This window comes from Aphelocoma coerulescens, chromosome 2 (assembly GCF_041296385.1).
Source record: "Aphelocoma coerulescens isolate FSJ_1873_10779 chromosome 2, UR_Acoe_1.0, whole genome shotgun sequence".
Lineage (NCBI taxonomy): Eukaryota > Metazoa > Chordata > Aves > Passeriformes > Corvidae > Aphelocoma > Aphelocoma coerulescens.
Genome location: NC_091015.1, coordinates 126,430,565 through 126,457,910, shown reverse-complemented (window position 1 = coordinate 126,457,910; position 27,346 = coordinate 126,430,565). Strand labels below are relative to the sequence as shown.

The following is a 27,346-nucleotide window of genomic DNA, read 5'->3' as shown; positions in this document are numbered from 1 at the left end:
TTTATCTGCATCTGCAAGTTGGTAGATGAAAGCAGTAATGGATTGCTGAGAGAAAAATGAGGAGGCCAAACACAGCTATATTAAAAATATTCTATACTTTTTTCCAAATCAAGATATAGAAAATAAAAAAAGGTGTAATAATAAGTGTGAGTTCCACAATAATATTCTATCATGAGAAGCTTGTTTGTCCACTTTCACAGATCTGCTGTAATCAATCAATCAATCAATCAGGAAATCACAGGTTTGAGTTCTTAATTGTTACTTTGAATATCAGGAGAGAGAAAAATAAGTGAAAAGATTAAGATTAACCTGAGGTTAAGATTATTAAGGAAATTATTTTGGAGAAGCATGAGGGCAATTTGAATAAATGTAATTCTAAAACCCAAAAAAAAATCTAAACTAGGAATGCTATAGTATCTCAAAGTAGAACAAAGTAGAAGAAATATGAGGTAGCTTCTGGGATAAAATTTATTCAAGAAAAATGCAATATATTCTCTTACTGATGGCACAGCAGTGCTTCTATAAAGTATGTTGCAGTTAATTATATAAGAAAGACAAAACCACTCAAATATTTAGTGGCAGAGGACATATATTGTTGCAATTTTTACACAGAAAAACTAGTCTTAGATTTTTCAGGATGTAATTACAGTGTAAAAGGTAAGAATAGTTTCTATAAAAGGTAACAGTACATGCACTTACAAGAGAAAAGCTGAACCTCCTCTGACTTCTCCTAAACAAAGATGCTATGCATGAAAACTGACAGCAGTGTAGTTTTTGCAAACTGGATCATCATTAGTATATACCAGTTCAATCCATCTGCATATGGTGGCTCACAGGTCAGAAAAGGGCTAATATACCACTAACTAACAATTTGTCTGAATAAAAACATGTCAGTGCTTTCATTCCCAGGAGAAGATGTGTGAGACAATACTTGCACAGGCTAATATGGCTTGGGTAGGTGTGTAAAACTCCTGGCAACATCAATGAAAACTGTTCTAACCACATGAATATATCACAATTAGAAAATCAATATTACAATCAGGATTAGGTGAATTATAGTTGTGGTGGGTGGCTTTTTTCTCCTTTTTTAAGTCAAAAAGTCATGACTTTTTGGTCATGTGAGAAAAACAAAGTTATCTTTAAACATTCTGATATATAATTTCTCTATAAAAAGTCACTATAATCTGTATCAGAATGTTATCCATCTCTGCTCATCTGGCAATCGAGTAAATATAAGGAACAAGAAATGTGTGAAGAAAGAATAATGCAGCTGAGGTACAATTTTGTTCTTGCTTGTATCCAGTAAGTACTTCACTCAGTGTACTCTCATTCCTGGTGTTACAAGGACAACTAAATTCCTGAAAGGTTCTCTTGTGATATTCAATAACAAACAAGGTGGCATGTAAGCCAGTAAGAATATCTAAACAGCTGGATTTTGTCCTTGACCTACAGATTTTTTTTCCTTGTCTGTCCACGAACTTCAGTTAACAAACATGTATCACATCGTCTTAATAACTCAAAGATTGTATTTCAGGTGATCTCTTCTGAGTATTAGATTGCAAGCTGTTTGGGTAGACCAAAAGCAATTACTTACATGAAACAATAATAACTTGAGAGCTCCAGAAGGTCATAAAATTTTTTTAATTGCATCAATATTTCACATGGGCCTAATTTGGTAATATACCAAAAGATGATCACCAAGGCAGTTGTTCTCACCTGTATCCGTTCAACTTCTAAAAAAGTTGCTGTTTGGAAGGCTTTTTCCCATAGTGTTAGGTCAGACTCTAGTTCCACAGAAAAGTAAAGATCTTCTCCAGACTCAGACTGGACACTGAAGCAATGTTTCCGACGGTCCAGTAGATCACTGTCCTGATGAAAACCTGAAGTTATATAATCTGGCATACATCAATTAATATTTTTAATTGCAAACATTTATGCCTCAAACCCAGCATTTTTAAATGGCATTTTAAATGACAGTAGTAACTACTGAGAGCTGAGGAACTGAAAATTAGAGGCTTGGTCTAAACACTGATATTTCAATGAATTTTAAGAAGGATGCCTATATTCAGTATGGTATGGGACAGGATATCTCTGGCATTACCTTTAAATATTTTAACAAATCTCTTCTCAAAAATGTTATCAGCTATACACTTTTAGATTAGATAAATTCTATGAAAGTTTTCCACTTTCTGTTCACATGAGGAACACAAATATCAGCTTCTGTGACCTATTTGACTCACACACTCTACTCTGGAAGGCTGGTCAAAAAAAGGCATGTATTTTAAGAAGTATGAAAAGTCCATATGTTCTATTTTCTTTATAGAGGCTAGGGAAAACAAGTTCGTATTTCTGGAAGCTTACAAAATCCAACATAAAATTTGTCTTTAAATTGACACTGCCAGGAGAGACTATAGTGGCTGCCCATGGTTAGGATTCTGGCTTTGGTCCTGGAGGAGAAAATTACTTTTGGCTTTATTTTCAACATAACATCACACAATAGATATGAGGTTATAGATATTTAATAATTAATGATTGCTGCATTTCTAATTGGTACTAAACCAGAGAAAAAGCAAGCTAATCAGGAAATCTGTTCATTAAAAAGTTTTCAATTTTTTAAAAAAAATTATTTATTTAATACAGGATGCTTTAGGCTAAAATTCTGGCACGTAACTTGTTCTTGTGAAAAATAGGTTTGCAGAAACAGGTTTAATTAATTTAGTCCCTGCTACATCAAAGAAGCTGCCACAAGTCACAAGCTCACCAGCTGTCCTTGCCAATACATCTGGAAATTTGGGTACAAGTAGCCTGCATGCAATTTCCACAAAGCTACCCCATAACAAAGGGCAGAGTTAAGTCCAGTAAAGGAGACTCACGGGACAGTATTGCCTTCTGGTTATACACAACTTGAACAGAACAAGGGGAGCACAACCAGCTGAAGCAAGCTGGAAGAGCAGCTTACATTGCTCAAGTCAGCTCTCCCTGGGGCAGAGAACCAGGAACTTAAGCTGATTGAGAACAAAATATATAAAACAGGAACCTGTCTGAAACTATCACTGTCAGGTATACAAGTAGGCAATGGGAGACCAAGCAGTACTTTCCCCTTTCCATTCATTCAGTAGAAATGTGACAGACTTGTTCAAGAAAGTCAGTACAGCATGCATTCATGAATGCTTCTGGTTCAAGCCTGCTTTACAATTTCTAGAAGAATCAGCTATGGACGCAACATACCCTCTCTTTGCAATCACCATGACAAAAACAAGTTGCTAGGATTTTAAAATGACCAGTCAAGGTGGAAAAATCTCCTTCCTTACTTCCATCAAATCCTAAGCTTCGTAGCTCTACCGTGTTAAGTCATGTATGAAAAAATCAGCATGAACGTTTGATCTTAAAAGACAGCATTTCAAAAGAAAATATATTTTTCCAGATTTTTCTTCTAAATATTCACAGGGCTGTGTAGTTGAACCAGTTAGGTGTAGCTCAATAATAGTCTATGTCCTATCAGAAACACTGTCTCTTTTTTCAGTATCTCTTTTTTCTCCTTTTTTTTTTCCTTTCCATTCAGGACTTTCTTCCAAAACTGAAGTGTCAATTCTGTTCACAGTATGTCCTGACCAGCATTCAAAATAGATGTTATAATATCCAGGTTGTTGTTAAGGACATCTATGCTCCATTGCACACACAGCCTGAAAGCACACAGAGCAGCAGCATTGTGACAAATGCTTAACCTTGTGGGTATGTGTAGCAACATAAAGCATAGTGTCGTAGAATAGCTTGGGTTGGAAGGGACCTTAAAGATCTTCCAGCTTCAACCCTTTATGGTTGTGAAACCTTTCACTTGACCAGGTTACTCAGAGCCCCATCCAGTCCAGCCCTGAACACTTCCAGGGATAGGACATCCATAACTTCTCTGGGCAACTTGTTCCAGTGCCTCACTACCCCCACAATAAGGAATTTCCTCCTAACATCTAGTCTAAACCTACTCTCTTTCAGTTTGAAGCCATTCTGCCTTGTTTTGTCACTACATGCACTCGAAAAAACGTCCCTCTCCATCTCTCTTATAGGATCCCCTTAGGTACCGAAAGGCTGCAATAAGTTCACCCTGAAGCCTTCTCTTTTCCAGGCTGAACAATCTCAATTCTGGATGAATAAAAGCACTGGAAAACCCTCACTCCTCCAGGGAATAAAAGCTACTTCTTTTAGTATAACAGCACTTCTTGTCTAACAGGTCTTAAATGGGGTCTTGAAATCCCTGTGCTTCCAGAGCTAAACCTGATTGAATGGGCCTCTTGGCCCATAACCCAAAGGACCCATTCGGCATGGAGTGTGGCAAGACTCGTGTAAGGTACATGTATTTCCTGGGGAAGGTTTCAGTCCTTCATAGCTACAACCTCAGAAGAAACTAAAAATATTTTGAACTCATCTTTACCTATTCTTGACAAAAGTTAGTAGAGAATAAGTAATTATTAGTAATGAAGGCTCTTAAAGTTTTTCTGAAACACGACTATGATTCTATGTGGGATCACAGGAATCACTGTCATTAAAGTAACTGAAGTAATAACCCCTGTTTTCAAATGGGAGGGAGCTTCGTGCATGGCTCAGTTCCAGAATGCATATCTCTATTTAGCTGGGCACAGCTAAGGTTTGATGCTTTTAAATTACACTCTTAGACTCTTCCAGTCTTACAGGGGTTTTTTGTCTCCTATTGAGAAGAATATGCTGTCAAGGAAAAAGGGAAGAGTTATTGCATAGACTGTGAAAAACAAAATGTTTTAAGTTTTACTGAGATTGATCTCTGTTACAAAGCGTTTGAAAAATGCAAAAATCTCTGGAGGCTTTGAAGTGATTAAATAAAAACCTGTTTATTTTACTATCGATATTGCTAGTAATAATTGTACTAGATTTTACTAAGCATTACATCAAACCTAGGTGATGAAAAAAGAAGAGCTAAATGGGATCCACAATAATTATCCAGGTTTTTGCTACTTATGTATGAAAATGAGAGCATGCTTTGATTTAGGAAAGACCTAATCACTGCTAGGTAACAGTTCCCCTCAGTGTTTTGCATATAAAAAGTTTAGAATATTTCAACTACTACATTATATTGTGACAAGCAACACACATAATGGACTCATTTATTATTGAAATTTACGTTCTGTGAAGTTCTTATTCAGAATGAAAACAAAATTCAACATTTCCACAGAAATAATAATTTAACCAAATAATAATTTCAATTTGTGATTACCTCTTATGGATATAGTTGTGATTTTGATATCAACATCTATGGTTAAGCCCATGGTAAGAGAAGTGTAAGTCAAAGAAATTTAAATGATGTATTTTTGTTTTTCTAAAATTGCTAACATACATATGAAGTATTCCTTTCCTTCTTAGTGGTATTCCATTCTGCTTGTGAAAATAGTTACGTTCAAGGTTCCCTTTAGTGCTGCTTCTGCAACTTTCTCTGCTTTTTCTGCAAGATCTTTCTTTTGTTTTGCAATTCTTTTCAAGCATTAAAAATCTGTATTCTGCATTTATAGAATCTCATAATTTTTACAATGGATAACTGGACAAAACAGTATGTAGGCAAAGCTAAAAGACAGCTATCCAAATGTCCTTATACAGGCAGGAATTTAAAGCAATTTTATTTCTTAAGGAATCCAGCTGAGAATTGTCCAAAAGTCCACTAATTTAAAATAAACTTGTCAGGAGTCTCAAAACCAGGTCTGGATTAAGCAGGAATCTTCATTAACTGCCTTTTAAGAAACCACTACTTCAAGTAAAATATAAATGTCATTCTACCCATTTAAGCATTTGCTATGACCCTGTATTTTTATATTCACTTACTAGTCAATGAGGGACACAAGCCAATTTCATGTGTACTTTTTAAGAACTCTTTCATACTGTTAATGATTAGTTGTACCATTTGCCCCTGATGTTCTCGTTGTGAATTAATAAAACTGTCTGAAGAGAAACACACACAAAACTTTTAGCAGCATGCTAATTGTCACTAGCAGGAAAGTAGTCCTGCTGAAGGATGGGCTGTGAGGAAAGACCTTGGCTTACACCCAGCTTCAGGGTAATCCAGCATCTCTGCTGACAGGACAGTATGACTCCTGCTTGCCTAATTAATAATGATATCCATGTTAAGTGAGAGTAATAAATTTGTCCATGGGAACTAAGCATGGCTCATTAGGCAGGTCCTTTCAAATTAAGGCAGAATGCTTCTTTATCACTAAGTAGTGACTTCACGTTCTCTTCTGCAGAGGTAATCTTTTCTCTTTTGAAAGACTGCTCTCTCCAGAAGCAGCACTGCTTCTTTTTGATGACTTGTGTCTTTTCATTTTAAGTATGATGAGTGCAATAAATATTTATATTCTGGGTATTATTTAAATCTGCTAATATTGTGATGGTCAGTGAAAGTTGAGTTGTTCTATTCTACAAGGCTCTGTGCAATAGAAAACAAAGCTAGATCTGTCACTTTCATGCTCATGGCATGATTTTACCAAGGAGGTGCTCAAGAACTGTCTGGAAGTCTGATTTACCTGTGAAGTTACATGTAATATACAGTGGCATATGTATTTGGCCATGGAACTGTAAATGTTAGTGACACTGGCAAGCAGTTTTTGACATGAACAACAATTCATGTAAGATGTTCAAAACCATCCGACATAGACAAAATAGACTTTGACTTTCAAGAAAATTTTATTTCAGTTGTTTAAATGAGGTAAATGTTTACGTCTCTCATATTAATTATAATAGTTCTTCAAAACACATAAATGAGAAAACAAACAAAACCTGTTTTCTCTGTTGACTAGTTTAGACAGTTCCACAGAAAGAAATCTGTCCTATCATAATCAAGATTCAAACCTAGCACCTAAATCCTCTGAAGATAAAAAGCATTCTCTCATGCAATAACTCCAAAGCAACTGTAAAAATGAATCACATCCTGCCTTTACCCTTGCTGGCATCAGTGCCCCGATTGTTTTACTGCTTGTGTCTCCTTTCACTGATCAGTTCTGGCAACATAAGCATACATCCTTCTTTCTAAAGGCATATAATGATCTACTTCTTTAGCTGGAATTTAGGGAACACTTTGCTTGAGCATCACCATTAGTTGCTATGGTGATGGTTCTAATAGCATTTACAGGCAGTAGGGAATAGATTCACTCCAGAGTGAAGAAAAGGTACAGCTTCTCCAACATATCCTCATTACTTAAGAAATAAAGAAAAAATATCCATGCAGGCATGTGTTTGTACATAGCTCATCTTATTTGGACCCCTGAATTTTATTGTTAAGAAGTGTAAAAAAAGTATTGAAATTGCAGATATGTATATACACACACACATTAAAGTAAACACAGAATTGCAGCTAAACTAAAACTGGATAGAATATATTTTGATGTTCAGATTTTACAAAAAGTATGTTTACTCAAGGGGAAAACTGTTTATAATTGCAGGATAAATTTTACTTTCAATTAAATTCCCATTAGAAAGGTCTGATGGCTGGAGAGAAATAGAAAGGTTCATTCCCTGTAATCTATTAGGTTCAGCAGTAAGCTTGAATCACTTTCCTATTCTGCCCGAATAGGAAAATTAATTTCCTCTTCTGCCTGACTAAAAGACAGTCTTGAAGACCCTCATCTGAATCAGAGCAAGAGTCTGAAAACAGGTTTCCTCTGAGTCAGTGCCATAATCGTGTCTCTTTCTTAATGAACTCTACTGAGAAACTTGTTTATATTTTTTGTCATATGAGGAAAATTTTCAAAATGTTCTCCAAACCAACTAATCTTTTGAGAAAATACATTATTCTAATACTTTCCAGAGATGCATTAGCGGTTATTTTCTACTACAGAGAAATCAGAGACTAGTATAATTACAAACAGATACTAAAAAAATGTGCTAATCATCTCTTTGGAGAGTTACAAAGGTTTTTTACCTCTCCTAACTTTCAAACATTTTTTCTGCAAATTATGCTTAAGAACAGATCCTATAAGAGTAAATATAATTATAATGGATAGCAATGCTAAAGAGTGATCCTGTCTTTTCATTTTGACCCTTTTTAATTGCAGTTGATTTTTTTTCCCATGTTAGTTGTCTGCCTGAGGATATTTTTGTATTTTATATTATAGTTAAAACAGCTAAATGAGTTCTGTAAAATAAATTAGAAAAAGGAATTAAAGTGGTTTGTCCCAGTTAAAAGGAAAGAAATAAACAGAGAAGCATCAGCCCCTGAATCTGCTTTTTGGGCTGCTCTGGGACCTCCATTCTTTGGAATAGCAATGGCTGATTCAGGGAGAGGGGCACTTTTGCTGCCCTTGAGAAGATCTACCAAAAAAACTTAGTTGTTCTGGGAAAAACTGACTGTTACCATTTTGAAGATTTCATTCTGAACATCCTGCATCCCTATGGCATATAGGAAGAGAACCTTCCCTATTTTCCCAGCGATTATCTTACTGGCCATGGTAAGTGAGAACAGGATACTCTACATTTCCTTAAAGTGACTATGCACCTCTTCAATAAGAGAAAAAACACCTGACTCAGCACCAGAAGTGGACAAAGAAATGATATAGAGGAAAAGTCCTTTTAATTCTCCTTTTTGTCAGTTTTTGTGTTTGGGGTTTTTTCCCTCACTTGAGATGTATTTGTTTTAAAGGCAGGAAAAGATCTTTTAAAGGTCTTCCTCACAAAGGACAGAAACATTGGAAGGAAAAGGATTAAACCTGATTAAATAAAAGTTTGGAAAATTACCCACCAAACTGATTATTCATGATGTCAAAAGAATTACCTACTTGACTGCATACTCTTTTTTATTTATCTTCCTTTCTTTCTTGGACAGAATTCCTTACTTACTCAAAAAGCTTGCCAATACATTATGTCAAGGTGAGAGTATATTAGAGTAGCATAGTGAAAAGCATTTGTGTTGAATATCAGCATGTCAGAAAATTTCTATAAGCAAATGTGTAAAAAAATTTATTTTACATGTACTTGCTAATAATGCTAAGAAAAAATTTAAAAAGAGACCATAGTAAAAAAGGTCCTATCATAAAAGAACAAGATAAGGATTTGTTAAGAAATTAATATTTCTGGCTTCACTGCTGGCTCTGGCTGTTGAGAGCAATCAACAAGCAGACCTCCACTGTGAAGAGAATGCACCAAATGAAGTTTTGAATAGTTGCCCCGGAAACAGGAACAATTTATTTCATATAAGGATTGGGACACAGTTCCAGTGAAAAATACAAAATTATCACTGCTGCATGAATGCCTACAGTCACAAAATCTTTGTTCAATAAAACCGCAACATCTCAAGCTAAATTTAAGTATTGCAATAGCCAGAAATAAAGATAGGAAAAAAATCAAATCATTAAAGTCCGTGACCATAAAATAAGAGAAAACTGATCAATTAGAGAAAAATGAAACACAAAAATCTACTAAAATTGATGTGTCAGAGTATCTTATTTAATACAATACTGAATCACTCAAATCTTTAGCAATGCTCTGATTAGATTAAATCAATGGAAGGAAACTTCTCAAGCTGCAGATAAATCTAAAATATCTTGGATTTAAGACATATACTTGCCTTTCCCAAGTATCCTTACATAGTATTTATATTTCACACCTTACTTCTGCTCTTTTACAAAATTCCTTTTGCCTTATGTTAAAACCTAATTTGGCTTTGTTTTCCAAGGATGTTGCAACAGCACTGTCAGTCTCATAACTAGACAGGCAACAAAAAGCAATTTCTGCAACAGAGAGGTTGCAGAAGTCATTTAAAAATTTATTTTCTGTATTTGTTATTCTTTTTCTTTTCCTCTGTGTGTTTATCTTGTTATTTTTTCCAGGAAGAAGGATCAGACTCCAAGATTGGCAGCCCCAGCCCAACACAACTGATTTATTTTTCACCCAGAAGGTGACAGTTTATATTAATATTGCATAAAAAATGTCAGAACAAGGAGGGGGGAGGGGAGTCAAGAAAAAATGAGAAACCTTTCTAAAGTTAACAGGGAACATGAAAAGCCTTATTTAATAAGTTTACATTTCAAATACTACTTGTCCTTCCTTTTTGAAACAAACCAAAAATGAACAAGCCTTTATACAGTGGTACTTGTCATGCATGTAATAACACTGCCTCTTTGCTGTCAGAAAAGACTCTCACATGGTGCTGCAGAGTTACAGCAACATCAACACCTTTAAAACACAGGCTCCATTAAATTTATCCAGATTAACACGGATTAGGGTTCGTATAACTACGTACATGTTGAGGAGAAACAAACAGAAATAACATACAGAATCACAGAAAACATTTATGATCTGCCCAGAGGTGCAGCCATCTACTACCTGTCTCTATGCATGGTAGGAGCAGCTACACACCAGCTTACACTTAAAAGGATCCAGGGGTGGAAATTCAGTGGCCTTGTCAGGAGCTCTATTTCAGTACAGAAGTTTTTCCTTATGGCCTAACTGAAGCCAGATTAGTGTTGGTCTTGATGCCAGTGGACATGGAGATATTTATGACTCTTACTATTTTTCTTATCTTAGAAGACAACTATAATTCTATTTAGAGGGGAAATAGACCCTCTTTTCTGTGGAAACATTAGATACTCTTAAATGTAGGACAGAAGGCAAACCAAAGACTGAAAATTACTTCAATTGTTTTCAACTGAAATACTCAACAGTTTAGCATTCTTGCCAAGAACTAGCTCCTGGCTAAACCCTGGCTGAAAATCTAATATTCCTTGGATGCAGCATTAACCTATTCATAAAAGGGATTCATGACTTCTGCCTCTTAAGCATTTAGAGTACGTGCAAAGTATTTTAGTGGAATCACATCAAGATACAAGTCTCACCATTGAGCAAACTATATGAATGATAGACCTCAACATATGTTCTCTACCTGCACTTTATATGTTTATGTGTCTACTGGCATTATTTTTAAAATTTATCTGAATGCATTAACATTGCCAGTAGTTTCCCATCCTTTTTATATCATCCTTTTCCCATACTTGACTTACTGGAAATGGACAGCACAATTACAGGCAATTTAAGTGGGAAAAATTAACATAACTACGTTTGAGGCTTTTACACATACTAACAGCTAAAATAAGGAAGGAATCACAAGTCTTCTGAGACACCAAGTTGGTCCTGATTAATATAGCAAGAAAATTATAGCTGCACTGATGTGAATGGTACTAACTGTAAACATCAATGATTCACTATCCTGACATGTTGCCAGCATAGACTGCCTTACACAGTTATCCTCACATTTCAGTTCAGTGCTGATCTGACACTTGAATATGTTTCCTCTTTTATGCTGAATGAAGCATGCTCTAACTGCGAATCTCTAAATATTTTTGCATGACACTGAAGATAGGAGGCAGGTGACACAACTATAGAAAGCATTTTCTCGCCATTAAAAGGAGATGCTTGGATGAGCTCTAGAACATAAGCAAAAAGGATAGAGAAGTGCAATCTTTTATGCTATTCTTCCTAATTTGCCTGAAAAATGAAACAAACTTTTTTCTACCCCTATATGGAAACATTGTTTAAATATTTATTTACCAATTTATCTAAGGTACTTAAATCTTGTTAAATGATACACACTTACACATGCATACACATACACACACACTCTCAAAACACATGTTAAAACTGTGTATCAAAAATACAAGGAGTACCAAAAAACCATATACAGTTAAATCAGCTTCAAAATACTGAACAGGATAAGGCCATGTGCCTGTCTGAAGTTAGTGATAGAAATACCTGCTTTTCTGGAGTATTGAATATTTGTTCAACTGCAACATTAAAATTAGTTGGCTGTTAATGGGGCTTTACTCCTCAAAATAAAGGATAAGGTGAAACAAGCTTCTTGCAGAATAAATTAGGAATATTTATTGATAGCAAATCCTACCAGTGGTTCTATTGAAAATAACTCAGACACATTTTAACGTCAAAAGTGGTACCATTAGATTTTCTTGCCTGACAAATTTAACAAGGACCACAGATTTTCATCTACATGCTAGTGTCACCATTTGCATCAGTCTGAATAAACTCATGATTAAAAAATAAGAGTGGTTCCAATGCTATCAACTTCTTACTGGTACCCTTCACTGAGTAATCAGCACAGCTTTTACAGTTCCTGCCTTTTTCCCCATTTTAACTTGCCTGACTTTGATTTCTATTCACTTTCTTTTTACCTGTTTCTTTTTAGGGTTAAAGAGTTCTTCAGTGCCTTATTTTCTCTCTGCTTCCACCCCTTAATCAACAGACCTATTGAATTTTTAATGAATTCTTTCATATGCTGATCAATTTAAGCATTTACCTCCCCAGGTCCTAAGTTATTTGCACTTCCATAAACGCTCCTTTTACATCAAACATAGCCCACTGCTCTTTGTTGTTATTTCACAATGAATGATTTAAACCAATTTAATTAAAATGTGATTTTTGTCCTCAGCCTACTTTACCTAGGTTTCATGTCAAAAATTTTTTAATCCCCAAAATATTAACAATAAATAGCTTCATATTTATGAGATATGCATTTTTATTTGGTATTTTGTAAACTTTATACAGAACCTTTTTTTTATAATAGTTTACTGGTATGGTAGTGTATGAAAGTGGTTATGACAGTTTGGGTTTTTTTCTTTTAAACTTTCTTACTATATAAAATTGTAAATACTGAAGTAGAAGATCAATGCTCTTTTGCTGAATTTCTTTCAATAAAACTGTCTTTTTACACAGTCAAAAGACTGCTTTTTAAAGTGTACTTTTATGCTTCAAATTTTAAGGGTCTTCCTGGTTATTTTGCAGGTCCTAATCAAGTTAAGAATAGTGACTTATTGCCTTGCTTCCTCTTTCTTTTCTTTGTAATCTGATGGGGAAAATAAAATAAAAAAATATACTGTTACAACAAAATAGTGATTTATTTGATGAGTATTATAAATATGAATCCACTAGCTATAAATCATATAATAATCTCTGACATCTCTGATTAAGGTGCAGAACATCCTGCCTTTTAGCTGCTTGAGACTAAGGGAACTGTAAAAATTGGAAATGGCATCCCAGTTTTCTATATTGTTTATGAAAGGAGTCAGAAACTTTGGGATAGATACTGGAGGAAAAAGAACACTAAACCCATGCAAGTAAATATGAAGAAAACATTGGTTGTGGTGGCAGCGAAGTGGGTTTTATTTAACGTCTTTGTACTATATACTCTTCCTGAAGATTAAATCAGTGAAGTCCTTTGCTGCATGAACATTAATATTGATTTAGTGGTTTAGTATTTTTACTGTTACCAGAAGTGGAACTATTCTCTTATACTGAAATACTAAAATATCAATTTGCATTCAGTAAGATCTGGCAGTTCATATTCTCCACTGTAGTGCTTCTGTTGTGAAGAGAAACTTAGAGGAATTCTCAAACTGAGGAAAATTACAATTCTATTTAAAGAGACAAACTTATGGTAGTAAGTCTCTCTAGTCAAGACTGGTCTTGTGAAGTTCATCAGAATTTTAGTCACAACTAAGGAGTGGAAAATGGAGAAAAAATACTTACAGACAGATTAAGTAAAGTCCTGTCCTTGTGGTTTGAGGGACAGTTATTGAAATTGCCAGTATACACAGGAGAAAATACCAACTGCCTTGGGTGACAGTTGCATCTTAATAAATGGAAGTCTAAATTTTTTTATGAAATATCTCATTCAATTGCAAGCAAGCCATGTAATGCAGACACACTTTGCTTAGTAAAGGATGCAATAACACTTAGTTCTAAAGCACTACTCAGTCCTGAGCTAACCCATACAAAGGTTAGCACAGCCTACTTGCAAGTCCTACTTAAAGTGAACATTAGCCAGAAAAGCTTTGTCATTCTCCAAGGCAAAGAGATTTATATCAAACGTAGCATGCGAGGTACTATAGAAAGGAAGAATTTTGAAGGTGAGCACAAAACACTAGAGTAACTTTTTTTTACATGGCCTCTGGTTCAGTAATATCCATGGAGCTTGTTCAAAGGTATCTAAAACCACTCATTGCTAAAATGGAGACTTTTATGATGCTGGCATAAAGGCTGAACAAAACCTTGAGTTTCTACAGATGTTCAATGTAGTAGTGTAATGGGAAGCTGTTTTTCTCATTTTATTTGCTCTTATATTTAGTGAAACCATAGTTAAGCCCTGTAGCACATGCTGTAGAAAACTAGAATATGGTGAAGATTAATGCTCCAATGTCAGAAGTTGCAATTTCATTGCAATGATTTTTCCACTTCCAGTTTTTAGTATTTACAGGTTTTTGTCAGCTAAAGAACCTGTTTGAAACATTTCAGCATTTTATAAGCCTGACCATATTTACAGACAATAAATGAACAACTTGGTATTAATAAAGCAATAAAGAAACACATAAATGATATTCCTGTATTACTTATACTGGAATTGCCTCTCTGTTAATAGAGACAAGAGGCTGGAAGAGCTACACCTCTTTCCAGGCATTTTGGAGGGCTGGATGATAAGAAAAAACACAGAACATTTGTAGTCTTTTCTGTGCTTCCACACAACAGTGCCAGGAACGTACTGGTTTAGGTTTTACTGCTTCATGGACAGTCTCCTTGGATGTAATAACTTCTGCTACATGGCTCAGAAATGGAAAAAAAAAAAAATCAATGTATTGGTGTACAAGAATAGGAGACAGAACAAGGAGGAAAAAGAAAAATGGCTAAAATTGCAAGTGAATTAAAAAGAGCACTAACAAAGGCAAATGGCTAGAAGAAAAGAAGAACTAACTCTAAATTACAGAAAATTATATGACACATATTCTGTAAATTTCTGTTCAAAGAGTATAAAAAAACCTTTGGATAAGTCATAAGGAGGAGTCATCCTGGCTCCAATGCACTTAGTTCTCTAACAAAGAAGAGCTACCTTGATGCTTATTGCATTAAGCCCAAGGCCTGGAGCAATCAAAGGTTACCTGAGGGGTGGGAAAATAATGTGCATGTAAGAAGTGGGATTTTTCAACTCTCTCAAAGCATGACGGTGTTCTTAGGGCACTGCTCACATGCACCCCCAGTGCACTGCCTTCAAAGAGTGAACAACTTGTCCTGTTATTCCTCTCCCTACATGACCGCCTCTAAGGAGCCAATATTTGCACACACTCAGTAATTGAAGGACATACCAAAGTGATGGGATGTTTTGCATTTGGGATGTGCTACTCCTTGATGAAGACTCCAGACCTCACAGCCTCACAGCCAACACAGAGGTAAAAGAAAACTTTTCAGTCTTCTGTTCAGATTGCTAGCAAAAAGGAATTTTTCTGCCTGTTGTTTTTTAGGTTTGTTTGTTTTTTAGGTTTGGTTGTTTGTTTTTTTTTTGAAGTCTCAGATATAAGTTTCTGAATTTTGAGCCATTTCATCTCTAATCTGCCTCCCTAAGGAAAATATAGTGCACCTCTGTGATGTACAAAACCTAGGAAATGTACCATTTATGTCAGTAAAAGGTCTTCCCAGTGGGAAACACTTTTAAAAAATATGGTATTTTCATACTTCTTGTTGATACTACTCTGCTTCTGACTATATAAAACTCCAGAAATGTTAAAATTACCTTTTATGTAATTTGGACCCAAAAATCACAAAACCAACATAAACCAGAAAGTACTTTGTATGAATAGAAGGAGGCATCTCTTTTCCTTATCATTTGAGAAATTTTGAGCCTCTGTTTTTCACTGTTTTTAAAACAGAGAAAAGACCATATAAAACAATTCTGATTGAATTCAGAATTAAAAATTAAAACCAGCATATAATAATGATCATATTCAATTTGTTACTCATAATTTTAACTTTCTAAACTTATATTATTATCTCTTACCATTTATTACACTTCAGGTAAATGTAATCAATTGGAAAAGATAAAAGTTTTCAGAATGGTATGGCATATTTTAAAGACTCTGCTCTCAGTCCTAGTGAAATCTTACATTGCAGCTGCCATAAGTTCCATCAACATATTTGAAAACAACCACAATGATCACTGTTTCTTTAGGTCCTCAGTTAGAAGAAGAAATGTTACACTGCTAAATGTGACATTAAAGTGAAGCTATAAAGCCCATATAGCATTATGGAGAAATAAGGTAGTTTTCTAGTCAAAATCAGTTTATTTCCAATTTTGCCATGCCTTCTAGTTTGATTCTGTATCTACTGACACCAGAACTTCTGATATTTGACTTTAAAGGGAAAAAAAATAGATGTCTTTCTTCAAGGTGGTTAGTGTTATGCTCTTGTCTGTCAAAGTGGCAATTTTTCTTATACTTTCTTATCATACCTTGAGAATTTTGCACATTATCTCATAAACTGAAAATGTTTTCTCAGCTCGTGTCCAATCCCAGGTTGTGACCTTTAAAAAACAAACAGAACACAAAAATAAACAGAAAAAGAAATTAAATTATTTTTGTTTATTTCAAGAATTAATTTTATTAACAAAAAAAATATCCCTAAAGTATTTAAATTGAGTAAAATATATTCAGACAGACCAAGCATTGCCTCAAAGCAACAACTAGCAGGGACCAGACTGTTCCATCCACGCAATGCTTAGGAGACGTCCTCCCTGTCCTTACAATGCCGTTCCTTTGCATGCAGCCTGCTCTATGAAAAACGATGATGCTTCCCCTGGGAACTGGCAGGGGTTGCAGTGAGATCCTGTGAGGATACAGCCCTTGAATTCATCTCACAGGGCCAGAGCCCTGTCTATTAGAAAGCATGTTTCACACCACTTTCCTCCCTGTAACTGCATGTCACTATCTGCTCCCAGCCACCTACAGTGTTTGCAAATCCATAAAACCAGTCTCCAACCTTGCAATCTCCCAGACACTTACCCTACATGCCTTGAAATCCAGGGGGAAGAAAACAAAGCATGAAACAACACAGGCAGATATACATTTTCTTTTTTTTTTTTTTTTACCAAGACTAATCTACTCCTAAATTCTAACAAAGTAAGATTTGAAGAATAGTCTGGTTTTTTCCTCTTTGTTCTGGGATTTCAGAATTGTTTTTAACTGTATTCATTTTAAGCAACTGTTTTACACAAAGAAGTGCATAGATAAAAGAATTAAATTAAATCATGCAAGGGTAGGTGTTAAGGTTTTACAAAGAAAGGGATAGGTGAATATATTCAGTAAGGGAAGAGTTAAGGCAATATCAGAACAGTGTATAAAATTTCCTAGGGAATTGCAAGAAGAAAACAGGTGAATATTCACAGTCTGAAAATACAGAAGGCACAAAATAGAATGAAATTGAGATTATAAATGAAAGAGTAATCATCTTAATGGTAAAACACTTTGGACAGTGGCCCATATCCAAAAGAAGAAAACTGTATCATAAAATTTGTTAGGCACAATGAAAAGGTTGGTGAAAACATATGCTACTGCTTCTACAAGATTCAAGATAAACTTCATTGAAACATTTATAATAAAATAGCGTCCACAGCCCAAGGAAGGAAATATTAGATGAGACCAATTTGTCTCTTATCTAAATAGAAGATAATCATTAATAGATCAAAATTATTTTGATGGTTTATGAGAAAATTCTATCCCTAACTAATTTTTAGTTTTATACATTACTGTAATGTAAAGTCCTTTAAAGAAATCACAGGGAGGAATGAAAAGTTCAAAAATACAGTTTTATAGTTCTTCTTCTATTAGAATTTCCTTTATTTGCAGTCACTGTCAAATGCAGTCTTCACTATCTTATTGAACTGTGGGTACTAAACCACAAAGCTACTCTTTCTCCTATGGACAAAAAGATAAATTTCTCACCATGAACAGAAAAATGGGGAGAGGAGTCTTGCTACAGCCCCACTGAGCCCACAACACCAGTCACACCAGATGAAGTCATATTGTGCCATGAGGAAAAGTAGTAACTATTGCTCCTGAAGCACAAAGTCATTTTGAGCTATGTTCAAAAATTTACTGTAGGCTCTATACTTTGGGGGAAAGCATAAAAGCTCCCCCTTCTCCCCTCATTTCCTTTTGTCTGTACCTGTAAAGGGACTTCTTTTCAAGTCAAACAAAACCTCTTTCTGTATAAAGATAAGTGCAAAGCAAAAATAATTGTAGAATTAAGACACTCATAGAAATTGCCGCACCATTCATTTTAATATTTTAATTTAAAATATTGAGTAGCAAAAGAAAGGGTGTTAGTGGCTCTTTCTCAAGTAAATTTCCAAGTATAAACTGGAAGGAATTGAAACCCACCAGACTTGACACAATTAATACTTCTAAAGGAGGAAATGTAACAGGAAATAACAGAAAAAATAATAGTAAAGAACTAATTTTCTTTAAAGCTTTCCAAATACAAATATGAAACACCAGGATTGCTCCTTTATGTGAACATGGGAAGCAGAAGTACTACTGATCAAAAAGATTTAAAAGGAGGCAGGGGGAGGCTGCTGATAGACACTGTTTAAACACATGGTTCCCTAATGTGTTAGACTTTGGCAGAGACTGGGGAAATACTTTCATCTGATTTTCTGTTTAAAAAAGTTTGCAGGACATCTCTTTCCAGAAAACAATTTTGTCCAAGTAGTTTACACTGCACATATAATTATAAAACAGTTTTTATTTTAACTACACTTTATGCATGTCCTAAAAGAAGCTCTGAAACTGTGTCATTGAGACTTTGTTCATAATATTTTGTAATTCCTGCAAGATAGAAACCTGCAGAATAGCAAACATAGCTGTATGTGTAAAAGTTTGCATATAGAAAATAGGATTTTAGAAGTGTGCAATTATTATATACATTACATGTTGGAGCTGAAACTGGATGATCTTTAGGGTTCCTTCTGACCCAAACATTCTATGATTCTATATCTTTAAGGCAGCTCTATAGGACGTCTTCCTCTGTCCTAAAAAAAGCATGCTTATCATTCTGCTTCCCTCCTACTCCACGGAGAGAAAATATTTTTCTCTGCATTTGAACAGATTTTCTATTTTAGACTAGGAACCAGAATCTGGCAATACAAAATCACGTTGTGTTTGTGGCTGAGCTGAAACAAGACCTATAAAAACTCAAGGATGGATTTCTTGTCTTATACAATAGCAGCTTGCCAAAATTTTCCTTATCCACATCACCATGGTTCAGATCCTTCATATGAACACGTTCCTTCCACACCCATTAATCACCCTCCATCAGACATTTACCCCCTACAATCATACTATTCCTAGAAACGACTCTTCAGTAAAGAGGCTTGTGGTCTCTACCATAGTTCTTACAAAAGAATACTCTTCCTCTTTTGTTTTGAAAAGGATTTCTCAACCTTGATTCTGTTTCTGTCTAGTACCTAAAATGGAGTTGGTTTTCCTTGACAGGCAGCAAATGCTCGAGTAGGTCGCACAAAGGCAGGAGATCTGGTTTTGAATTAAGTGTCATGTTAGCATAATCTTCAATTTGGTCTGATCCTGAAAAATATCCACCAAAATAAGCCAAACTCCCATTAGTAGACCTGAGAGAGCACCAAACTCCCACACTAGTGAACTAGTGCACAAACTACTGAATGCATCAAGTTATCAGTTCATGCTTACTTCCATTCCTCATGCCTTTCACATGTTTTTAAACCTTTTGCTAAATGAACAGCAATAGCTACTGATGAAAAAAGATTTGAAGATGGCTTTGAACTACCTCAGGAAGAGGTTGCCCCAAGAGGTGGCTGATGCCCCATCTCTGAAAACATTCAGGACTAGGTTAGATGGGCTCTGAGCAACCTGCTCCAGCTGAAGTTGTCCTCGCTTACGGTAGAGAGGTTGGAATAGATGACCTTTAAAGTCCGCTTTCAAACCAGACTATTCTGTGATTCTGTTTCAGGCAGGAAGGAGCTACAGCCTGGATCTGACAAACACGGGGTTTAGCAGCAGTCAGAAAGGTCACCCAATAAACAGTAAAAATTAATCCACATGACTCTTCCTGCTCCAGGCATGGGAGTGCAACTGTCTCCTTAGCAACGGGCTTAAAAGTTAGCTAGAGGATCTTTACTACAGCATAGATGTACCATAAGAATGTGAAAGTAAATTGCTGAGTATAAGACAAGAGCTGAAATTTTGCCCAGTGTTCCCAGTGAGATTCCAACTAATATATTTATCTTCATTTGATTCCCTACCTTCCTTTTTGTGCTCTCAAGCAGCAAACACTTACATCCAGGATGAAATCTAAATACAGACATATTGCCATCTCCACAGCATGTAAAAAGCATTGATATTTCCCCAAATCTCAGCAGTTTCACTAGAATGAGCGTTCAGTTTAAATCTAACCATCTTGCTTTGGTCCGGTTCTGTCTGCCAAAGGAAAATTAAAAGCTCCCTTTTAACAGGAGCAGATTTCTCTTTCATTTTTCTAAGTGTTCAGTTAAGTGGGGGAAAAGAAATTATTGTTAGACACCCAATAATCTGATGAACAGCTGTTTTCTATCACTTCTATACCACATATCCTGGAACTTTTCAATGCTGTTAGTTGCAATTCTGTTAGCCCAATGAGTGATATCTCATTGTGAAAGCCTTGTACACATTACATGACATTATTTAATAACACTTATTCCCACTAAGCATGAGAAATATACTTACTGGAGGTGCTATAAATTTATACAGGGAAGATCCCCTCAGTGCTAGAAACTTTGGTGTGTACATTCGGTCCTGAAGGGAGTCTTGTTCTCGTTCTTCCGTCCAGCCCATGTAGACTATCTGACAATAAAATCAATAGTGTTGACAATTTCTCAGAGATTTTCTTGTGTTGCAAGCATTTCATGTGCATAAACTGATATCTGTGAAATTTAACATAGCTACAAACCTTGAACCCCAGACACAATATGGTACATTGGCAGTTTTTATAAAGGATCCCTGTTAGGACAACCCAAAAACATGAGAACAAAGACTTATTGTATTAGCAAGAACAAAAAACCTAAACCACATACTCCAGGGATGTTAAAGGTATATTCCACGCATTTGCTGACAGATCATGTCAGTGAAACTTAATGCAAGTGAAGTGTAAGGAACCACTAGTCAGGAATACTAAGTCAAGAGAAATATAGATACAATTCTCCACATTCAAGTTCACGGTTATGCATTAAACAACATGATCCTACAAATTTTATTTCTAATTAATGTTAATACTGGTTTGGTTTTTTTTTTTCCCTCTGAAAATCTCTGAGTAGGAGTTTTGAACCTTTTTGCTTAGAAATAGCAGATTAGCAGACTGTTTTCAGTCACTATTTTGAACAGCCTTCCTCTACAGCTAAGAAGTAACCAGAATGCTGCAGACCCTTACAACTACCTGCAGATCTTCTGACACAGATGTTTGAACTAGAACTTATTCCAACTCACTTTAGGTTGCAATTTCCTACCTATCCTATTAAGTTTGAGTTATTTATTGTCAGTTCCTTAGAGAGCAGAAAACATGAGTTACCACTATGCCAGCTTCTGGAGAACCACTGAACAGGGAGTAGACACATCATGGAACATTTGATTTATAACCATGCCATTAGTAATAAAATACAATTTCCACTGTGCACTGGTACACTACTGCTATGGAAAATAGTTCAACCCATATTTCATATAGTGCTGCTAATGGGATTGATCTATTTTTAAATATTTCTGTGAAACTGATTTCTACACTAACAAAGGAAGTGTGGGACATTCTCTGTATGTCAGTAACAATAATGTAAGGAAAACAGTTTAGGTAAAAGAACAACAATCATATAGATTCTACAAGTTAGTAAGTGTACTAATGGCATGAAAGTCCCTAAAATGAATGTTTTCACTGCATGTTTTATCCTTTCAGATTCTGTATGCTATGTACTTTTTAAAAAGAAATTGATACTAGTTTATTTCTTTACTTTGTGGCAGAGAATTTTCAGCAACATTTCTTCATGGAATATGCGTTAAAATAAATAGTGGGTCTACTGTTTTTCTCTCTCTTTTGGGGGGCAGGGGACAGGTTGTGTTTTTTATCATAACACACTGGAAATTACTGGCTTTTTCAAAATCCCCTTGTGTGAAATCAACACTACTACTCTGTCACAGTTTATGGGATATTTTATGGTCTATATAGCCAGAGACAGGGAGAAGGTCCATTTCTCTCATACTACAGTGACACCTCAATACTTAATTATTTTGTCAATAGCAAACACTAAAACTGTCATATAGTCTCAGGTTCAATGAAGAACATGTGTTGAAGTATCTGCTCGTTTGGTGACTAAATAAGTTTACAAAAGTCAAAAAGAAGACAGATCTGTACCACAACATTCAAGCATCAAAAAGAGTGCTAAACACTGTATTGTTATGCAATAACTAAAAAGCCATGCCCTCTGAAATATCATTTGTTCCAGAATGAAGAACTATCCAGAAGGAAAAAAAAACCCCAAACAACTGACCGGTACAGTAGAGAAATTTTAAATTATTTCAATTCAGTGTTTATTCAAATTTCTCTCATTCTGTTGTTTCATATGTTATCCATAAATAAGATCCCCATCCCTCTGACTTGGTTGGAATTTCTAGACCTCAGTGACTGAGGCAGGTTGCACAGGACAGGTAAATTAGTGTAAACTGTACTGTTGTGTGCAGAACTTTGGCACATTTTTCTGTCTGTAAATGAAAGAGAATGCATGATCTCTGATTTCTAGGAATTGAGACATCTATGCTTCAAAATTAATTCAGTTAAATTCATTTGGTTTCCTCTTTATTTGTTTCATTAAAATTGGACACACAGTAAGATATCATCTTGCATGATGATATTTAATATCACTGTAACACTGTATGTAATCCCTTCTTAATGTTTTTCTCTTTCATATTTCTGCATCTACTATTCATTACAATAACAGGATAGTCACTCATGCTGTGCAGATGTATTGATATTTCACATTTGATTGACTCAATACTAAAGTAGCCATGAAATTTAAGGCAATTGCTCCCTCAGATATTTCTCCCTTTTCTCTGTAGATCATGAGGAAAAAATTACATTGATTTTCCAGACAACCTGCTGTACCAAAAGTTTTATTAACAGAAATGCATTTCTCCTTCAGACTCAATACCTACTATTCAACATAGAGAGGAACTGTCAGAAAAAGGCTGTATGATTATTATTAGGAACATTTACAAATATGTTTGAGTGCATGTGCATATCCACAGGTGTGCATTAAAATAGCATGGGCTATATTCTGGAAAACAAGGCAAAACTGAACAAATACTTGCTAACTATTTTAATAGATAACCCTGAGAACTATGGTAACTTTTATGTTCTTAATGTGGTCTCAGTTTATCTAAACATACCAAATGTGTGGAATTAAATAAAACATAGCGATTTTTTATATGATGAAGGTGAGAAACTGTCAAAAATCTTCACTTCTGAGATAAAATTGATGACATTTTTGAAACATTTATGCTCCTGGGAAACACTCGGACTTCTAAAAAAGCTTTGACTATTAAGAACTTAAAGAAAATTATTTATTGGAAAGGGACTGTGACTTTCCAAATTAATATTTCATGTATATATATATATATATAAACTGAAATACTAGATGAATATGATATATGACTTGAGATTTTTGGACCATATTTTAGTTTATCTGCACATGTGGGTTTGGCATATATGGAATTTCATTATGGAGTTCCAGAAATTTTATTTCTGAAAATAAATGCTTAAAAGCACAGATAGATTATGAATGGAAATAAATGTTAATCACAAATAGACAGTGCATGGCATGCTCTGTTATAAAGTCAAAAATCTGATTAGTTTTTTAATCTTATCAAGTTTTTTTGAGTCCCTATAAAGCTGCTGATTGTTATCAACAAAGGTGGCAGGGGTAGTGAAAACGGATTTTATTTACAATTTACATTGCACTTGAAAGATAAATTTTGCAGTCCTGGTTTCTAACTTACATTAAAGCAGCTCATTCTTCAAAATCAGATGGTGACACAAATTAGTTAATTTAGTGGCTGCTGGTTCAGTAACAAAGATTCAATAAGTCATTATGGTTTATGAGTTAAATCATGGATAGTTTAAAAAAATCTATATTGAAATGATAAATGAAACAGGACAATTTCTTCAGTCAAAAATCCATAATCTTGTAATTTAATATGTTCTTAAATCACATGGACATCCTAATCAAGCAAGATAAATTGCCACATTTTATATCAGTCCAATACATTGCTAAAAATTACTTAAATAGCCTTGACTATCAGAGAGACTTTTCCAGAGTTTTTACACAGATTTCATTATATTTTAGGAAGAATAGTAAGATAAAAATACAAGAAAATTTCCCCAAAATGAAAGGTAATATGTATGTGACATTATAAAAGTGAGGCAATTCAAAGATCAGAACAGACGCACTGACAGTTTTTTATCTCCCAAGTCTGATACTCATACTCACATTATGTGAAACTGTCCTGTAGGGCAACAGAATGAACTGGAGTCAGAAGAAAAACAAATGTGTCAGACAACACAGAGGGAAAGTAATGAGGGATGAGAAACTCAGATAATGCTGTCTACGCTGGTTTTAATATAATTTTCTCTGTACTTTTAAATATCATTTTCTGTATAGTCTAAAAGTTCACTGTAGTCAATTGTTAGCAGAAAAACAATAAAAGCCACACTGGAAATATGTGAAAAAAATGGAAGAAAAATGGTGGTCATAATGCAGTCATTGGCAAAACCAATTCTGCTTCTAAAAGTCTTAGGATTTTTATGCTGAGTAAAAAAATTTTTCAAAGTCAACAAAAGAACTAATCACATAAAATTTTGAATGGATGCTAGAAAAACTTTGCCCTCCTGTACATGCAGTCAAAATGTCTCCTATCCTATTTTTCACGTTTGTTAAAAGCCTGCTATTCTTTCCATATTTTTTTTAATTCCTCTGAATTATCTATCTTCTCCATTAAAAAAAAAAAAGTCGTCTAAAACTTTAGAGGTATCACTGACAAAGATCACCTTCATATTTAGAACCATCTAACTACTAAGAGATGATTCAATCTAAGATTGCACATTTATTTTATCTCACATTTAATTTCCTCCTGATTAAGAACTCACACTGTCATCTTGCTACCAGAGCAAGGCTGCGTAGAGGTTTTCCATTGGCTTTGTCTTGTTCTATTTTTGAAATGACCACATGAAAACTGAGGAAATATTATCAGGTCTTAACAGTAAATAGTGTCAGAGAAAGCAGAAAATACTTCTTAATTATGGAAGATGATTAAGATGATATTTTGCTTACAATCCAGATAACTGAAAACTGGTATCAAAGACTGAAAACAGTATATTTGCTTTCTTAGCAAACAACACCATAATCAGAATGAAGACATGTTTAGGGTAACAAAACCTGGCTGGACCTCTGTAGAGATCTGTCCAAAACTAACAGAGCTGTTTGAAAAACCTGCATGACAGTTTATGTTACATCCAACAGCATCCCATGAGAAAACTTAACCCATTCCCAACAAGATCTACAAAATCCTGCTAGAAATCAGGACTGTATTGACTGCTTCATGCCTTCCCTCCCTCCACAGGTTTGAAAAATGATGGCTACATGTGGATACAGGATAGTTTCCCAAACAGGTGAAGAACTATGTGTTGCTTTGCCAGTTTTCTTCTTCTTGTTATAATCTACTAATCCAGAGAAACATTTTGTCACACCCATTTGGTTTTTCATCCAGTGCTATATGTTAATAGTCACAGCTTATTTCAAAGCACTCATTTTACTTATTTAAGACTTCTAAGTAGCTGTTTATTGAAATAAATTCTTCTAATGACAAAGTCAATTTGAACTTTAATTGGGCAACTGTCTGCTTTTGTCAAAATGTCAACATTAGAAGTTAGGATTTTTTGTATCTCTTAAATTATTCAAATCAATGCACAATTATGTGCATTTAAAATTCATTACAATTTGAATTTGTTCATTTTAACAGAGGTGATTAGCATTTAGAAAGCACAGACTTTTCCCAAGAAAGACCTTATGCAGCTGTTATTACAAAGATGGATTTGGATGCAAGCTGCATTATTAGATACCAATCTATATTAATTTCAGGAGTATGTGAGAAATTATGAGTAGGAATCAGTACAAAAATACCTCACGCTAGTCCTGTCTTCCATGCTATTGACTGGGTAATTAAAAAAAAATAAAAAATGAACTAGAGTAGCTAGCCAGCATGTAGCAAACTCCCTGAAATGCACAAGGGATATGTGCATTTTACACAGCATTAACAATGTTCCTGCTAAATAGGTATGGTAGCTAGATTGATGAAAAAAAAATCTTGTAATATATAAAGTAATCTGTCTTCTTCACTTGACTGAGCCTTCTCCTTCTTTTAGACTTCTCATATTTACCTGCCACATAACTCACCTTCAGAGCAATTTAGCATATCCCTGAGCAGGTTCTTTTGATTGCCAGGTTTAACACTGACGAGACTCAGTCCTGCTGATATCAGAGGCATTTTACAGCTGACCTAAGAGGTTTCACATCTTCTCTGATACTCTCAACAGAGCAGCTCTCAGCAAACACTTTGAAAATTAGCAGGTCTCACACATTTCCTGACTGAAAAAATTACTGTATATCACACTGTCATCATTCCCCCCTCCTTCTACTGTTGGACAACTGCAACCACTAGGGTTCTGCTTTTTTTCTGGAAAAAAAACTATTTGACACATGGTCATATTTGAATTCCTACCTGCTCATTTTTCACCTACTGAATTTAGGAACAGGCACAAGGAAGGTTGCAAATTGTAATCCAGGATGAAATTTCTTGGGGGGTTTTGAGGGTTTAAAATAGAGAACAGCGCAATACAGCAAGCTCAGCACTCAGGTGATAAGAAAGTAAAAATAATTTATTTTAAAGCCTAGTAGCTCGACTGGGTTTAGGACTTATCTTTTGATTAATGGTTTTTTTTTTCCTCTTCTAAATGTACACAGCATATATTTCTCACACCCTAAAATATAAATGGGTCAAACAAAAATATTTCAGATAACCAAGCTGGAGGGCATGACCTCTTCCTTTTGATGAACAGCACATCACATTCATCTTTTTCACCTCAGGGTAGACTACCAAAAGATGTTGAATGAAGAAAAAGATCAGAATATTACAAGTCACCAGACAGTGTCTTTAAGACTTTTGATGGTGCCACTGAGCAAACAGCTGAACATTTATCTTTCTTAAGTACTAGGGCAAGTGAAATATTTACAGAAACATTTAACAACATTTTTAACTTGTCCCAGGAGTACCTTTCAATTAGATTTCAATGACTGGTTGCAGACTTTTTCTTGATTTTCTTTTCCCATTTCTCTGAAAATGACTGGTAAGCAGAACTCGGACAGGACTAGGGTGATTTAGGCTACCTTGCAGTCTCTGTGAGATCA

At 35.0% G+C, this 27,346-nt stretch overlaps 1 protein-coding gene across 4 annotated transcripts in view; it reads right to left on the bottom strand.

Moving 5' to 3' along the window:
- Window positions 1-27,346, bottom strand: part of SNTG1 (syntrophin gamma 1) — a 325,066-nt gene that overhangs the window by 25,276 nt on the left and 272,444 nt on the right. For all 4 annotated transcript variants that reach the window (XM_069005956.1, XM_069005958.1, XM_069005959.1 and 1 more), the window contains 3 exons: window positions 20,574-20,690; window positions 16,289-16,360; window positions 1,717-1,869 (listed from right to left, as the gene is read on the bottom strand). In XM_069005956.1, coding sequence (XP_068862057.1) covers window positions 1,717-1,869; window positions 16,289-16,360; window positions 20,574-20,690 — 342 coding nt within the window. The remainder of the gene's footprint in view (window positions 1-1,716; window positions 1,870-16,288; window positions 16,361-20,573; window positions 20,691-27,346) is intronic.